Here is a 19,046-nt window from a genome sequence, read left to right on the forward strand (position 1 = left end):
TCTTGACAATAAGTATCATGGTGTTCATTGCTCACACAGGATAAATTTGACCTAATATCTCAGAACCACTCTCGGTACATGAGCAGCAGTAAAAAACCAGTGCCTAGAAGTAACAGACAGGAGACAATATGATGAAGTAAGAATATAAAAATAGAAAGTATCTAATTTTTGAAATGCAAACTACACCGTGAATCTGGTAACTTTCAAGCTCGTATGGCAAGCTGCCATGACAAGGCCATTGATGAAATACTGTTCCGCAAAACCTCAGTACAATTTGTACATACATCAGATGCAGAAGAAGAAATTTATTTGGTGCTTCACTTTTATTCATCTTATTTGCATGTTCCAGACACAATTTTTTTTATTATTCCTCCACAGATTCCAGCTTTTCAAATTACACATGGTACTGAAGCCATTATAATTAGCAATATACGACGAAACAGCATGACACGATTTCAGCTGTCTACAATGCTAACATACATATATTCATATTTATATATTTATATATATTTATATATATATAATTTTTTATTTTGCACACAAAGGCTGTTATACACTACCATAGAAGAAAAAGCTGTTGGCTTATTTCAGTCACAAATTCTTAAAAATCAATAACATACACTGTGAACTAAACACATGCACAATGTCAACTGATAAGATACAACTTTCCTATGCAGAAAATTCTACAAATGCTTTAAATTTAAAAATTAATTCCACACACTGCCATGTGTCTTGATGAGCTCAATACAACAAGCAGGGGCACTATGTTATATGAAACATCTAATGTTCACTGTACAGGACCACAACAGTTTATGAAAACTCACTATCACCTGCAGAGATCCAAATGGTGACAATAACAGCCAAAAAAAAAAAAACATATGCAGGCAAGGAGTTTTAAGTGAAGCTTTAAGATTTTTTCCCCTTTTAGTTTTATTTAACAGGGAACACCATATTTACCTTTTCCCACTTTTACGAGCCCCATTCAACATATCCAGCAGACATGATTTTCACTACACATCATAAATGTCACCAAGACATTGATATCATGCTTCAAATATGCCCATTAATCAGTTATAGTGCGAGAGATGAAACATTCAGCTGAACCGATTTGCTTCAGATCAGCTCACCATTTCCTTCAAAGCAGAATGTTTGCTGAGCCCCAAGTAACTGCTCAAACCTTTAAGTCTCTTCCATCTAATTGGTTTGGTGCACTCTTTTTAAACCAAATAAATAGGCATTAGTCTAACTTCATTTGCAGTTTGTGCTGCTCAAGTTTACTGAACTTTGTAGCATTTGTACAATGAGATTGTGTTCCCAAAGACAAGACAAGACAATACAATACAATACAATAAAAAGTTGCACTGTTGATCCTCGTGGGTTTCCACATTTGTGGACTTTACAAATTAAAAATAAGAACAATATGGCTGCAAGTGTCACATATCAACTAACAGTCCATCTACTGTACAATTACTACATATAATGTGCAAGCAAGCAAACACACACACACACACACACACACACACACACACACACACACACACACACACACACACACAGTTCTCCAACTATCAAGATCAAGACCAATGGGTAAAATAAAATAAAATAAAAAAAAAACAAAACAGAATATCTGCCAGAAAGCTATTCACTCCCAATTCACTCAGCATCTCTTTAATTATGTATATATGATGAAACAAATTTCGGTATGTGCCACATTTCACCCATGACCACCCACCCCAGGATGGAAAGGGGAAGAAATCTATCTGCAATTGAAGAATTACTCTATCATTAAAATTACACACATTTAGTTAATTAAGGTATGCCACTGTTAGCACACCAAAAGCGCATCTCATTAAAACAAACACCCAGCAAAGTAAAATGTGTACCATGGCACTGTTCTACATACACCAATAAATCCACTGTCCCATATGACAGACTACAACCACCATAGGAAGAACAACAGACAGGAAAGTACATCGAAGTATAGTTACACTTTCCAACCTGAAGTTAGAAAGCAACAAATGACACACAATACAACGAAAGAAGCCCAGTATCATCCATAATGACTGCAGGCATCAGGTCACTGTTAGCCATTTATTTTATTTATTTATTTTTTTTTTTTTCCTGGTGGAGCTACTGAAGTACAATGTGCTATATGTTGCAGAAGTCTAATATAAATACCCATGAATTGTTAGATTTAACTAATACATCAATTATCTCTTTGTGAAGATGAACATATCTCAACACACACCATTATCATTAAATGAATCAATTTTTTTTTTTTTACAAACCTCTGCTTCTGATAACATGGATCACAACAATTATATACATATATGACAATATGTTGAATTAAACTACTTTAAAGACAGATAATTGGTCATCATTGTTGAAAATATTTGCCAGGGCAAAGCATATAGCAATATAAGCTGGAGAATCAAACTTTCAGAAACCATAGTCAAGTCCACCAAGACGGGAGGGGGGGGGATGGTGAAAAAGCTTGAGAAGTTGGTAAACATCGACATTGTAGTTGTCGTCTCGTCCACAGTCTAAAGACTCATTTGAATGGCTCTCTATTACAGGGGCCATTAATGAAAGGCAAGTAGTCCTCCAGATTCCCAAAATATAAAATTTACAAGAAAATTTATTTATAGTTTGGATAGCTTTCACTGTTTGCATTACGTTTTGTCCTGGATCTAACACAGTACATTTAATCATGAATGAAAGAGGGACACACACACACACACACACACACACACACACACACACACACACACACGTATGTACGTCCAAAAGTTAACATTTGGTACAAATTGCAAATAATACCGCATTATCTATCTTTACTATAGTTTACACGTGTTTTACTTTTACTCTGAGATTTCATGATTTATGTTTGTACATAATCTGAAGAGTGTACAGCTGTACATGAATGACATGAAGAGGAAGTGAAGTGTAATGTAAATGAACAATGAATAACTTAAAAATTAACTACACTATTTATTGATGAAAACATACTGCTTCCATATACATAATTAACCATGAGATAACTCGAAAATCTCCAAAATTATGCTATAGACACGCTGATAATCTGATTCGTGATTGCAAATTGCTGGGGCAGTCTGAGATGTAAAATGTTAAAAACTGAAAAGACTAAAATAGTAGCCATAACGATTACAAGTTATACCATTATGCTGTCAAGCAGTTTCTTATGGTGAAGCTTGGACTAAACATGTATGTACTTAAATACCCCCAAAAACACTTAACAGAAATGCTACTTTCTTACCCACAGAATTTGCAGGTAACACAATAGTTAACACACACACAAACACTGAACAAAGATTTTTTTGCCATAAATGCTGTATCTGGAATTTGTCCTCTACAGCTTCCGATTATAACATTCATACACTCAGATTAATGTGCACTACTAATCACAACATAAAATCATTATGTAGTAATAATAGAATAATAACTACAATCTACCACATAGAAACACAGACAATACTCTTGGTGATTTAACTAGCTAATGGCATACTTTCCTGTTTTTCATTTTACATTTCTTTCAGTTCTTAACAAATTTCAGTGTGAAAGAAATAAACAACAAAGTCTGCTTACTACTAAGCAAGTGGTCTATTAAAAACAAGTTTTGATTACAATGTTACACTTCACTAAAATTGATATATACTTTATTTTCATTTAAGTGGGCCTCACATAGATCTACACACGGCAAGAACACATGAGCTCAAACATACACGGACATATATTTCTGTATACACACATATGCAAATATTTTCAATGTCATCAGTGAAGTTGCTTTTGCTTTGTTTCAAGTCACTCTCTTGTCTTCACTAATTTTCAAGCTGCTTATAATTAAAAAGTCCAACACACACACACACACACACACACACACACACACACACACACAAAAAAAAACCACACATATATTTATATATATATATATTTGGGTAAGGAGGGAGTATGGGCAAATTGGGGGAGGGGGGCAATACACAACCCCCCTCCCAGAAAAATCTCGCTCGCTCGCACACGCACACACAGGTAAGGAGGAATTATGGGCAAATTGGGGGGGGGGGGGGGGAGAGCACACACATTATGCACAAACCCTTCCCCTCCCCAAGAACACACACACACACACACACACACACACACACACACACACACACACACACTTAAAATTCAACAACATGCAATTCAAACTCAGCATTGGCTGAGGAAACAGAGAGCAACTCTGTGTCAGAGCTAGCATGTGGCAACAAGTTGTTGCACCGTGGAATAAATATATGCAGTGAAAGTACAGTCATAATAAATTCTTAATTTTAGCGGTCATTGGGAAATGGTAAGGTATTTTTTGGAGCAGTTGGGAAAAATATATAGAAACAGCTGCTACTACACTAGAAAAATGTTTTACAGAAACGACATTTCTATGTAAACTCTAGTAACATAAATTTCACTGAAGAGTTAAAGCAAATCTCAACAACTGTCCATTCATATCATCTTTTTCTTTTCTACAAATATGCCATGAAACAGCAATAAGATAAAACACTGTGCAGATGATAATGATCCCACCTTCTCCTTGGAGATATTTATCTCCAAGATGTCAACAGCAGCAATTCACTTTTCAGATCCAATAAGAAACATCACAATAATCTAGGATGCAGAACACATCGTGTGATACACATTCGATCCCAACTTAACGGTACAAAGTACCGCAATCAAATTTGCATTTTACAAGACTTCCAAATCATCTTGTACCCTGTTCCATGTCCATCCAGTTCTCTTTCTGCCAATAACCATTACAACAGCCATAAATCATTATAATATCTGATTTAGAACAAAAGTAATAGACTCCATTAAAAAGTAAAAGATTTGTTGGGTGCAATAAAACACTTTATGTCAGGTATAAAATATTCACTTGTTACTATCAACAGGTCCATATAGTTGTGGGCTGATAAAAACACTTAGACAGAAAGATATGTTTCTCCCTGCCACATATATCCACCCTTAAGAATTGTTAATTTGATAACGATACATCACTCACTCACTGTCTTAGGCCTTCTTGCCTGGTTTCTTTCTCTCCTTAGCATTAACCCCCCTGCGTTCACGCTCCTTTGTCCTAGTAATGGGTGAAGTCTTTGAAGGGGCAGCTCCAGCTTTAACACCTAAAAACATATAGTCAGTGCAATGAAAAACTGCCAATGTTCATTAAAAAATTCAGGTATTCACAATACCAAACTTACTTCTGGTTTTTGCAGACCTTGTTGGAATAGAGGTTTCAGCTGAATCTGTTTTTTTAGTTGGTGTAGTTTTGATGTTCTTTTTTTCTGTAGTCACTTTTGTAGCTGTAGACGAGCTCTTTTTAGATTTGTTGCTCGATTCACTTTTCTCAGTTTTCTTTTTAGCACTATTTCGCTTCTCACGTGCATTATCACGCTCTGGTTTCTTTGATCCCTCCTTGTCCTTAGCCTTAGGTTTTTCCTTTGAAGGAGGTTTTGCTTTCCCAGTTTTCTTGGTGGATTTTGACTTACGAGCTGTCTTAGCTGGAGGTTCACCACTCTCAGCATCAGCAGCTGATGTGCTTGGTCCTCCTTCAGTCCCAGCAGAAGTTCTTTTCTTTGACACTCGCTTCTTCGAATTCCTCTTTTTCTTTAACTGAGCTTCATCTTTATATAATGATAAATCAAGACCATCAGGATGTTCTTCAGTCACAGAAGGCTTCTCCACTCCCTTCTCAAATTGTAGTGCACGTGTCAATATGTTTTCAGTACGTGACCTCTCTCCATTGGGAAGCTCATATTTATTTTTGTCCACTTTCTTCAAATCCAAATTAGTAAGTATACAGTCAAAATCTGAAATACATTTTATGAATTTTAAAAATGTTAATAAGGAGAAAGTCCTTACACAGATCTGAAATTATAAAAAGGACATTAAGTGTTTACCTGTAGCATCATAGAAGTCAGGAATATACACATTGGAGTCTTTTTCCTTTGGCTCTTGTTCTGACAACCAACGTATACGAATACGAGGACTGCTTCTATAAATGTTTTGGAGAGTTTGGCACACAAAAAAACCTCCTTCTGTATTTCGTACAGCTAAAAACTCATTCCTAGAGGTAAAAGAAAAGAATACCTTTCATTTTCTATCATGCACCATCAAAACATTCATTCTGATACAACTGTACACTTACTTGTAAAAGACTATGAGTCTGTCATCTGGTGACTTCATCAATGTCTTTAGTTTGGAAATGTACTGCAGTTCTGGTAATGGAGCCTGGTAAGGTTGTGTCCTGGTACGAACACGTTTTGACTTGCGCTCCTCACCGGTGTCTTTTGCATCAGATTTACCTGCCTCATTGGGCTGAACAGAAATGAAGAGTATGTGAATTAAAAAAAAAGAGCAAAAATTTTCATACAATCTGTACAAAAAATTGGTTAACTAGATATTTTTGTAGGCTCAAATTTATATCAAATCACACACACACACACACACACACACACACACACACACACACACACTGGGGAGAGAGCAGCTGTTTTACGCTACACTCAGTTAAGATATGAAGACCCCGAAGCAATGTGTGACTGATAAAGCACACCTGCAATTACTAAAATTTCAATCAAGAACATAATTGAAATAAGTAACATGTAACAAGGAGAGAAGGGAGCATCACAGAGGAAAACATGGAACAGTGTGAAAAAACAGAATTTTTTTGAGGAAATTGCACAAAACATTGAAGTATCTTCAAACTACTAACTTGTGATAAGAGTACAAGACGAACTGTTGAGGAAGCAGCACAGGATGAATACAAAGGTACTATAGTCACAGTCATTTGAAAGAAGCTTCATCTATAACTACATCTACACTCTGTGAAGCAACGAAGTACATTGCAGTGGGTACGTGCCATTGTACCAGTTAAGAGAGTTCTTTCCCATTCTATTCACGTATGAAAAATGGGAAGGACTGTTTAAATACCTCCATGTGTGCTGTAATTTACCTAACATTGTCATCAAATTCACTACAGGAGCGATATGTACAGGTTTGCGATACATTCCTAGAACCGTTATTTAAAACTTGTTTTTAAACTCTGTAAGTAGGCTTTCTTGGGATATGTCATGTCTATCTTCACAAGTCTCCCAATTCTGTCTCTTCAGTATTTCTGCGACACACCCCAATGTATCAAACATGTGACCATTTGTGCTGCCCTTCTCTGTATATGTTCAATGTCCCCTGTTACTTCTATCTGTACGGGTCCCATACACTTCAGCAGTATTCCAGAATGGGCCACACAAGTTATTTGTAAGCAATCTCCTTCATAGACTGATTGCATTTCCCCAGTAGTCTAACACTAAACTGAAATCTGCCACCTGTTTAACCCACTGAGCCTATGTGATCATCCCATTTTATATCCCCTACAAAGCATTACACCGAGGTACTTGTGCGAGTTAACCGATTACAACTGAGGCTCATTAATATTATAGTTGAAGAATATTACTTTTTTTCTTCTTGTATTGTGAAGCGTAAAATTTTACATTTCTGAACATTTGAAGCAAGTCAGAAATCTTACAAACAACTGACTGAATATTTTTGCAGCTTGTTACAGACAGTACTTCATTACATATACTTTTATCTGCAAAAAGTCTGAGGTTACTATTAACCCTTTGACTGCTACAGATAAGACACACTGCATTCCTTGTTGAGTGTGGCTTTGTTGTCGCTGTACTTGTTGTCTAATACAGTTACCTGTGCTGAAAGATGGTGTTCCGACCACTATGAAATACTTATCATCCAATTTTAAGAAAACTATTTGGGGAAAAATTTCATGTTTGCACATCTTACAGTCTCATATCTTCACTCGATAAAGGACTGAATGTCATAGTTACTGTGCTGAATCAAATTAAGTAAGGCACCGCAAGAAATTTCAGAGTGTTTGTAGAGGTAAAAAAGCATTGTGGAAACTTTGTGTATAGTTGATTTTAGCTCGTACATAGCTGTCTATGAAATGTACATAACATATCGAAATTTTAGTTAAAATCTAGAGCAGAATGATAACTCATTTCGTTCTCAAGTTTTTAGTTTTTATACCTGGCATGCAACACCAATTCTCTCCCTACACTTGGGGAATCATGTGGTCATAATAATTGTCATATATCAAACAGTTTGAGACATCGAAACAAGGTTTCTTGCAAATCATAGTACATAGAAGAGGCACGTATTTTGAATGATAAATACTACAAACACTTATTCATCAAAATATGGAGGTAAATTGTACGCAGCAGTGAGAGGGTCAGCACATGTAAATAGTGCGTAAAGAAAACCCAGAGCCCCACACAAACATTTTCTCAGCACCTGGGGAGCAGTGAAGCACAACACATTAGCTCATCCACAGCAGTCCAAGGGTTAATATTGTCAGCAAGATCATAAATATGCAACATGAACAGTAAGCGTAAAAAAAAAAAAAAAAAAAAAAAAAAAAAAAAAAAAAAAAAAAAAAAAAAAACCTTCCCTGGGGCACTCCCACAGTTACCTATACATCTACTGACTATCCATCCAATTTAACTAGCAGCATCCTCTGTATAAAAAATCCTCAACCCAGACACAAATTTTGTTCGATATACCATATCATACTTTTGATAATAAGCACAGATGCATTACTGGGTGAAATACTTTACATGAATCCAAAACTACTGAGTCTACTTGATTGGCTTCAATTATGCATTCAGTAAGTCATGTGAAAACTACACGATGAACTTCATACAAGCGAGCACAGAGAAGGTCATTCTATTCAAAATACTTCATTATCGAAGTCAGAATATGTTCTAAGATTCTAGAACCAATCTATGTCATGGATACTGGACAGCAGTTTGGAGGTCACTTCTGCTACCCTTTTTGTACGCAGGTGTGACCTTTGCTTTCTTCCAACTACTGAGTTCAGTTTTTTTGTTAGAGGTAGATATGATATAGTTACAAGAAGGACTAACACAGCTGCAATTTCTTTACAGAATCTGATAGGAATTCCATCAAGCCCTGGAGCTTCTTTCAGTTCTGGCGATTTCAGCTATTTCTCAGTGCCACTGACACTAATACATATTTCACTCATCTTTTCAGTGATACAAGGATTAAAATGGGGAAATTCTCCTCAGTTTTCCTTTGTAAAGAAACATTTTACAATTAAGCATTTCTGCTTTTTCCTTGCTACACTTAATTTCAGTTCTGATTTCACCTGCAACTGACTGGGTGCTAACTATGGTGCCACTAACAGCCCTTACATACAAGCAGAATTTCTTTGGATTTTGTGAAAGGTCATTTGACATTATTTTGCTACAGTAGTCACTGAAGGCTTCACACATTGCTCTCTTAACAATCAAATACGTGTCATTCAGCATCTCTCCCTATTTATACACCCCCCCCCCCCTCCCACTTTGTTTTACACCTACTATGCAGTAATTTGTTTCTTCCGAAATTTATTTACAGTGGCTGTAAATATGAAGGGTCACTCCTATTGTGAACTGTTCTACTTGGTACATATCTATTTAGTGCTTGTTTTTTAACTTGAGCCATAGTTTCTCCAAGTGCTTATGCCATATGCTGAAAGTTTCAAGTTCCTCATTGAGATATCACACTGCTGCTTTTTTTCCCTAGTTTGCTAAACATACAATAATAATAATAATAATAATAATAATAATAATAATAATAATAATTAAATTATTAAATTGTGGATCATTAACTCTGTTGTTGATTTGTTATGTAACCTAAGCTGACACTAAGTGATATACCAACATTTAGAAGAAAATGACGGTATTAATAGTTGCCCCAACTTAGAATTAACAATATTTTCCTCCCAATGCTCAATATTTCACTACAGTTATTGACGTATGGAACATTATTTCACTTAAAGTAATTTAAAGGTTTTAACACAAATATTAATCAAATGCAAAGGTAACACTGTGTCCTCAAGAACTGGGTCAGAAAAGTGTGAAAGAATGAGTGAATGAATAAATAAATAGTTAACCCACCTTTGTCTCACGTTTTCTTTTGCTGCTTCTTGGAGGCGTCGCAACTTTAAATTCAGATTTTGGACCATCAGCCCGAGATTTTGATGAATCACTTCTTGAAGAGGGCCCTGCTATCTGATTATCAGAGGTTGACGGACCAGCACTGGGCATATCACCATTTGAATCAGCTCCAGGACCTCCAACAACGTTATCTTCTGTCTCAGCAATTTGTGCCACTTCTGTAACAGCACTTGATGCATCTGGTTTTGCAGTCTCTGTCTCTTCTTTCTTAGCATCAGAACCTAGAGAAACAGTGGTTTCACTACTATAATGTGTACTGACACATGAAAAAAATACAATGCATGCTTTACTTCTGAAGATAAAGTGTGACAGATGAGCACAATTCAGTCTCTCAAATAACTAGCTACAACTTCTCCAGGGAACAGAGCCTTATCATAACACTGACCACGCAGGTGGATGTTTGTGTGTTCACATGAAGCTGAGGACTATGCCGTCGGTAGCATAGCCACTAGCAGGGTCAAGATGGCAGGTCTCAGCTGATGAAACTGACAAAGTGTGCCCCGTAACACCCCATTCTTCATACACCCATTTCCGTAGGGCTTCCCAAATTTCCTACGTACCCAACCCAAGATGTGATGCTATCAATGCTGACTGGTGTGTGGCAAATGTGTTGTGAAAGGCGACTCAGGGGTACCTGGTGATATCCCTGAGTAAGTAGCCTTACACCATAGTGGGGTGCCACTGGTGCCAACCTGATGTCCCCAATTCTTGTGGGACTGAAAGAACACTGACAACTCAAAAACTGAAGAACTTGATATCTAAAATATCTTAACATTGGACAAAGAAAGTCTTCCTAAACATAAACTAGATGGAATGAAATGGCATTGAGCGTAAGACGTGGGGTGGGGTGGGTGGGGTGGGGGGACTGTTTCAAGGCAAAAGGAGTAACAGACCCAAGCCTCATCACTGAGAACAAGGGAGCATCTGGTACTCTTACATCGCAGGATAATTGGATCCAGTAAATGCCAAGGCAAGAAATAGGGAAACAGACCTATGATGCTACAGTCTCGGTTTTTAAGACAGTAGTTGTCCAACAGGTACATCCAGCTCACAGCAGTAGCATGTAGTTCAGACGGCTCTCTCTGAAAAGATTGCATGGAGTGTGTGTGTGTGTGTGTGTGTGTGTGTGTGTGTGTGTGTGTGTGTGTGTAAATCTAGGCCTCAAATTTAGAAGGATCTACCCAGATTAAGGTGCTCTAATTTGTCAGTTTGTCTGTCTGTAAGGCGATGGGAACAGTGGCTGGGCTTTAGGAGATGGAGCCAAGGCATCTCTCTGGGAGGAGGTGAAACTGCTTGTTGAAATGTAATACCTCATTTTTCACATGATTCCAAAGATAGTTTGGATTGCATGAGTAACTGTTACATCATTAGGTACAACTCCTAAGTAATTTCATCTTTTTATCATCATTTTTGACAACCTCGCGTCAAAGTACTCATTAATTATTACATCCATCCATTGGTAGGAGCATGTACTGTTAATTTGTTTACTTCCAATTAGGGCTTTTCAGTTATGAACAAGCGAGTAACAAAAGAGATATCAAATATACTGTAATTTTATTGTTTGACACTTAACAACTCTGCTTATCTTACTGTCAGCTTGCTGTGCTATTGGCTATCACCACCTAATTACCTAATAATTACTATAATTTATAAAAGAAAACCAGATTAACAATGTAAACAAAGTGTTTATTTGGGCTGCAGCATTATATATTTAAATTCTGTTTACATTAAAAAATAATTTACTCTTATTTGAAACAGGAAACAAGGTAGGAATATCTGGGACAACACAGTTTCCACATGATTAACAAAAATGTAATCATCATTGTCTATTTACATCATTTCACTTATTTTTCTATGAAAACTAGAGACAGGCAATCATGTTTGTATCACATTCCATGCATTTCAACTGTAACCACCAGATAGCAAAATTTTTTGTAACCATCAACAACTTCTGTAGTTTTAATTTGCAAATTTACTATATGCAACTACATGTCAATTGTTAGCGAGAGTACATAAGACCCACAAGAAATCGTGTGGGTGGATCAGTATGATGTAAGACCCTGAGCAGCACTCTGTGACAATTTTACATCTGAAACAATAACTGACTTTTCACATTTTTGAAACCCATGGTGTTCTTGGTCCATTACTTACAGGAAACAACTGCAACAAAGTAGCAAAATGAAGGGAAGTTCTGGTCAATGTTTATTATTTTGAACACACTGAGCTACACCCACAAAATTTCAAGAACATTTATTTCAGCTACCATTCACAAAATTAATATTTCATACAGATGTTTACTTTTAATTATTTTCTGTTGACAACATATGTCACCAGCAAGGTGGTTACACTGCAATATGGCGAAATGAGCTGGGATATTGATTTCATTCAGGTTAAAGTGCTGAAGTCAACTACTGAGTTTCAGGTGGACAATTTTTAACATCAAAACTGAAAGACAATTTTATCTGGAAAGCAAAATATCAGACTGGATGCCTGATAAGCTTTTTGCTTAATGAGGTTTTTTGTGTGTTTGTCACATAATATTATCAATGTGCGACAACAGGAAGTTTAACAATCAAGAAATGGATGAAGCACAATATTTGATACAAGATAATGAGATAGTTGAAAGCAATGTTAGTGACTTAGAAGGGGAAGATGTTAAATGGAGATTCTGACAGTATCTGTTCACCGATTCACGTTTTCAGTCACGAAGAGAGAGTTGACAATAGTGGCAATATTTTTAATATGCCTGCAAAATTCACAGGGGAGGGGGGAGATTAGATGAAGTCAGAAACTAGACAGTAGGATTAGGAAAAAAGAACTTTAAAAACAGAGCAAGAAATTAGACAAAAAGTTGGATCAACAAGGAAAAAAGTTTGATCATTTATATAAAACTTGGAGAGGCAAGTTCAGGCACTGAAACGTATCAGAAAAGATTTAGATGATATCAAAGCTCATGTAGAGAAAACTCCGGAGACAATTGAGGGAGTAGAAGTAGATTTAAATTATTTTAAAACACATGTAAACACAGAGAATAGGAATTTGAAACACACATTATTCTTTAGACTCAGAACTGAGAATGTTGAAAACAAGCTGATCAATGAGACAGAACAATGAGAGGAATCTAAAAATCATACATTAAATGAAGGAGACAGTATTAATTTGAAAATGAGTAAAAGAAATATATTCTTTAACAAAGAACTGTCAGACATAAAAGGTGGTGATAGGGCATGAATTAGTAACATTTCAATGTATGGCAAAAGTAGCTGAAATTGAAGAAAATGATGCAGCTAGAAATTTTTGTACTAACAATGATAGTACTTGAAATAGTATAAACATAAACAATTTTTCTGGGAAAAAAATCCACCCAGTGGACCTCATTTACCAGTGTAAGGATAATTTTACTAACAGTATGTCAGCAAACTTGAAAATTCATAAAGAAATTTTTATGATGGAGAGGCACTCTCTTGGCCTAATCAGAATATATCTACAGATATGACTTTTGCAGAATTTGAAAAATTATTTGTGAATAAGCTAGGATCCCATCAGATCTGTTCAATCGGTCATGTTTCAGAGAAGGCAGCATCCGCCCAAAAGACTTTTGTTAACAGCAACTTAAGACACTTGTACATTTAGATAAACCATTAGATGAGATAATAGAAACAGATGCATTAGAGAGGCTATTGCCACATAAAGTATACACTGGGGGTTGGTATATGGACCAGATGATTCTATTGAACAATTTTTAAAATACGTTGATAAACTAGATATGGCACAAGAAAGAAATGAGGGGCAGGGGGATAGGGAAAGAGAACATTGATTTTATCAGAATGAGGACTTGCCCAACAATGATGGAGAGAGAGTAAGAGGAAGAGAGAAGAGGCACAATTCTCACAATTGAATTTTGAGTCTGATGAAGAGCTAATAGATTACAACGTAGTTTAAGAAAGCTTACAACCTGTGAAAAATGGAGAATCTGTAGAGAAAGATAAAGGTATGGATTTCAGAGAGATAAAAAGAGGGTTTGTAGTACGAAGATGAAAACATTGATAATTGTGATATACAGCGGAGTCCATATACTTTGGAATATCAAACAAACTAAGAGGTAGAATAAGAGATGGGGATAATTCTGCTAACTTTCCTGTAACTGGAATCAAAATTAAAGGTGCCACTAGAAAAATTTAGTGAATTCATCACCAGAAAGTTTCACTGTCTTTCAAAATAAATGTTTCTTTTGTGCAGTGGTGTTTAGTGACTGATGATTTAAATGAAAGTTTAATAATGAGAATGAAATGGACTGTCAAGGCTAAACTTGGTTTTAACTGGAATGAGATGAAATTGTCATTTACTGATACTAAGATGGGAATTTCTGAGGAGACAGATATTGTGATGTTAAATAACATAAACAGCAATCAGATTTTGGGGAGGGGGTCAAGGAATTTGATGATAAGAGGATACTATGAGGAAGATGAAGGATTTTGTGATGGGAAAATAACTAATGATCCTCAGAGTGAACTCTCAGCATAAAAGACAGGGGCAAGCTTGTCTTTGAACTTTGAGGATAAAGAGGAATTATAAAATTTTTTATGGGAATATAGTGACGTTTTTTATAAGAGACCAAGTGGAGTGAAGATTAGCCAATGTAAACTAAAGCTGAAATCTCATGACCAATTTTTCATTAAGCCTTATGGTGTAGATATCTGCAAAAGAAAAACAGTTGAGTGAGAGTAACAGAAAATGCAAAGTGGAGGATAGTGAAAAAAGTTGTCATACAAGCCATATGGAGTACCAATTTGTGAAAGAAAAGTGGTGGAAAGAAAACTACAGGTGACACTGATGTGGAAAATTAGTAGAGTCCTTCAGGAGGATGCACAATCATTTGTGCATCTTGCATGTAGCAAACACAAGGGACCCAAACACGTGACATTTACTCCCACAGCAACACATTTTGGATGTCACACATTTTCTTAGACCACCTTTCAACTTTCATACCCATGAATATACCTCTGACTATTTGATGCGTACACTTTGATCTTTGGATAGGCACATACCTTATAGAAGATGGAACTTTGACTATGAAGATGCACTTTGTTTTTCTTTATGCACATATACTCCTCATAACACACACACACACACACACACACACACACACACACACACACAGAGACACACACACACACACACACACACACACACACTTCAACGCCATGATACATGGTATTGGACCAGTAACCACAAACAAGAGTATTATTTTATTCATCTTGTTAAGCCATGTGTTTCAAAACTCTGAACTACAGACTCAATAATTAATTATTTACAATTGTAAGTACTTAAAGTTCAGCACCTATAGAGTGAATTCTATATATACACACCTTGAGCACACAGCTAATTATTAATAGTAGTGTTATTTAGCTATGTTGAGCACAATGGTACACTGATGATTATGGATACTGTTTATTACACTAAACTATGGTACTCTGATTATGTTTGCTTATTCAGATTACCAGTGCAGTCAACTCAAATACCATCATGGATAATGAGAACTGAAAATATTTTACATTTTGTTTTATAGGTAATGAATTATGGCTTATAGTATTAACACACGGACAATATATTGATAATGAAGTTGTGAATTACTCTGCCACAATTTGAGATATGTACTGTTATGTGGAAGAGAAAATTGAATTTAACAATCATAAGAATCAGCTCTGTCATAGGAAAAAAGGAAGCTTATACTAATGAGCTCTGTGTGGAAAGAAAACATATATCTGAATGTAAATGACCTACATTGGGTAGATATTGATTGTATGTGCTTTTAACAATGAGAATAGACTGATGGTTGTTAGACTGAGATTAGAGTAAACATGATGAAACGATACACTGTAACTTGACATTTTGTGTAGGGAGATCTATGGAAATATCACTACATGTTACATTTGAAATGAAAAACTGAGATAGCAGTTTTGCCTACTTAAAAATAAAAGTTATAACATATGTTGGTTTTGTCTGCCCCGTTCCAACACTAATGAAAAATGAGTTGTCTCATGAAAATGTCTAAGTTTGTACTATGTACTGGAAAGTTGAGAAAGTTTTGTTCTATAAATAGTAGTACTGTCACATGACCAACTGCTACTACAGTATGTATTGTAATTATATATACTGTAATTATAATGTTTGGAACCAGCAACAATTATGCCTCTCTTACTGTCAGCTTACTATGTTATTGGCTAACAACATCCAATTACCTTGTTATTACTGTAATTTATAAAACAAAACCAGATTAAAAATTTAAACAAAATGTTTATCTGGGGCTGCAGTATTATATATCGAAATTCTGCTAACATTAAAAAATTACTACTCATATCTGAAACAGGAAACGATGTAGGAATAGTTTCAGTGTAATTAACAAAGCTGTAATCAGCATTGTTCATTTGCATCATTTCCCTTACTTTTCCATGAAATCAAGAGAGATGTAATCGTCTTTTATCACATTCCATGTAGCATTTCAGTCTTAACCATTGGATGAATTTTTTTTTGTAATTATCACCAACTTCTGTAATTGCAGTTAGCAAACTTACTATATGCAACAGTACATCATTCACAAGAGTATATAAGAACATTAGAAATATTGTGGGAGGCCCAGTACGATGTAAGACCTTGAGCAGCACACTGTGAGTTAATAAATTTTGCGCCTGCAACACTGACTGACTTTTCATACCTTTTGAAAATCATGGTGTGTTCTCTGACCCATTTTCACTTAAGAAACTTACAGGTAACAACTGTAGTGAAGCAACGAAATGAACCTAAGTTCTGGTCAACATTTATTATTTTGAACAAACGAGAGTTACACCCACAAAATTTCAAGAACATTTATTTCAGCTACCACTGACAAAATTAAAATTTCATAAAGATGTTTACTGTGAATTATTTCATGTTGACAACATTTCTCCTCGGCAATGTGGTTACACTGCACGGTAAAGACAGCAGTAGAACTCTTGAAGCAATTAAAGTATCAAATTGTGTCCAGAATGTCTTACACATGTTTCTCAAAAGATTGTTTGAGAAAGTATGGGCCCAGAACCCAAAAATCTCAACAGAGGACTCAATTGTAATCAATTGAAAGGTTGTGTCTGACAGCCAAACCCTTGCGGTGGAATTCGGTGAGATATCGCTGAGGGCAAACTATATTTAGAGTTCTCACAAGTTACAGACTTTGGAAGCAAGAATGACTGCATGCTGGTGGCTGGAAGTGTTGCAGGTAAACCTGGAACACAATTAAGGGATCCACTACCATCTTGAGTCAGCCTCTGGTATGACCAGATGGCAGGCAGAATGCTGACCTAGGAAAATACACTCCTGGAAATGGAAAAAAGAACACATTGACACCAGTGTGTCAGACCCACCATACTTGCTCCGGACACTGCGATAGGGCTGTACAAGCAATGATCACACGCACAGCACAGCGGACACACCAGGAACCGCGGTGTTGGCCGTCGAATGGCGCTAGCTGCGCAGCATTTGTGCACCGCCGCCGTCAGTGTCAGCCAGTTTGCCGTGGCATACGGAGCTCCATCGCAGTCTTTAACACTGGTAGCATGCCGCGACAGCGTGGACGTGAACCGTATGTGCAGTTGACGGACTTTGAGCGAGGGCGTATAGTGGGCATGCGGGAGGCCGGGTGGACGTACCGCCGAATTGCTCAACACGTGGGGCGTGAGGTCTCCACAGTACATCGATGTTGTCGCCAGTGGTCGGCGGAAGGTGCACGTGCCTGTCGACCTGGGACCGGACCGCAGCGACGCACGGATGCACGCCAAGACCGTAGGATCCTACGCAGTGCCGTAGGGGACCGCACCACCACTTCCCAGCAAATTAGGGACACTGTTGCTCCTGGGGTATCGGCGAGGACCATTCGCAACCGTCTCCATGAAGCTGGGCTACGGTCCCGCACACCGTTAGGCCGTCTTCCGCTCACGCCCCAACATCGTGCAGCCCGCCTCCAGTGGTGTCGCGACAGGCGTGAATGGAGGGACGAATGGAGACGTGTCGTCTCCAGCGATGAGAGTCGCTTCTGCCTTGGTGCCAATGATGGTCATATGCGTGTTTGGCGCCGTGCAGGTGAGCGCCACAATCAGGACTGCATACGACCGAGGCACACAGGGCCAACAACCGGCATCATGGTGTGGGGAGCGATCTCCTACACTGGCCGTACACCACTGGTGATCGTCGAGGGGACACTGAATAGTGCACGGTACATCCAAACTGTCATCGAACCCATCGTTCTACCATTCCTAGACCGGCAAGGGAACTCGCTGTTCCAACAGGACAATGCACGTCCGCATGTATCCCGTGCCACCCAACGTGCTCTAGAAGGTGTAAGTCAACTACCCTGGCCAGCAAGATCTCCGGATCTGTCCCCCATTGAGCATGTTTGGGACTGGATGAAGCGTCGTCTCACGCGGTCTGCACGTCCAGCACGAACGCTGGTCCAACTGAGGCGCCAGGTGGAAATGGCATGGCAAGCCGTTCCACAGGACTACATCCAGCATCTCTACGATCGTCTCCATGGGAGAATAGCAGCCTGCATTGCTGCGAAAGGTGGATATACACTGTACTAGTGCCGACATTGTGCATGCTCTGTTGCGTGTGTCTATGTACCTGTGGTTCTGTCAGTGTGATCATGTGATGTATCTGACCCCAGGAATGTGTCAATAAAGTTTCCCCTTCCTGGGACAATGAATTCACGGTGTTCTTATTTCAATTTCCAGGAGTGTATATAGTGATCTAGGAAAATATATAGTGTATCAGGTGTCTGAGGAACTGAATGTAAATTGATTTATGCTAGAAATTAAAAAAGAAAAGAAAAACATATTTATGTCAAGAATGGAATTTCATTCAAGCTAATGGTGAAGTTCCTGACCATCAGGAAGGAGCCACGAGGGAATTTTTATTGGCCCCAGCTTACCTTCC

At 37.5% G+C, this 19,046-nt stretch overlaps 1 protein-coding gene across 1 annotated transcript in view; it reads right to left on the reverse strand.

The window, feature by feature from the left end:
• Positions 1 to 2,055: 2,055 nt before the first annotated feature.
• Positions 2,056 to 19,046, reverse strand: part of LOC126471485 (homeotic protein female sterile-like) — a 74,978-nt gene continuing 57,987 nt past the window's right edge. Inside the window, exons 3-7 of the mRNA XM_050099692.1 lie at positions 10,020 to 10,300; positions 6,194 to 6,363; positions 5,946 to 6,112; positions 5,247 to 5,855; positions 2,056 to 5,168 (exon numbers count right to left, since the gene is read on the reverse strand). Coding sequence (XP_049955649.1) covers positions 5,056 to 5,168; positions 5,247 to 5,855; positions 5,946 to 6,112; positions 6,194 to 6,363; positions 10,020 to 10,300 — 1,340 coding nt within the window. The 3' untranslated portion in view covers positions 2,056 to 5,055. The remainder of the gene's footprint in view (positions 5,169 to 5,246; positions 5,856 to 5,945; positions 6,113 to 6,193; positions 6,364 to 10,019; positions 10,301 to 19,046) is intronic.

Source organism: Schistocerca serialis, chromosome 3, assembly GCF_023864345.2.
Source record: "Schistocerca serialis cubense isolate TAMUIC-IGC-003099 chromosome 3, iqSchSeri2.2, whole genome shotgun sequence".
Taxonomy (NCBI): domain Eukaryota; kingdom Metazoa; phylum Arthropoda; class Insecta; order Orthoptera; family Acrididae; genus Schistocerca; species Schistocerca serialis.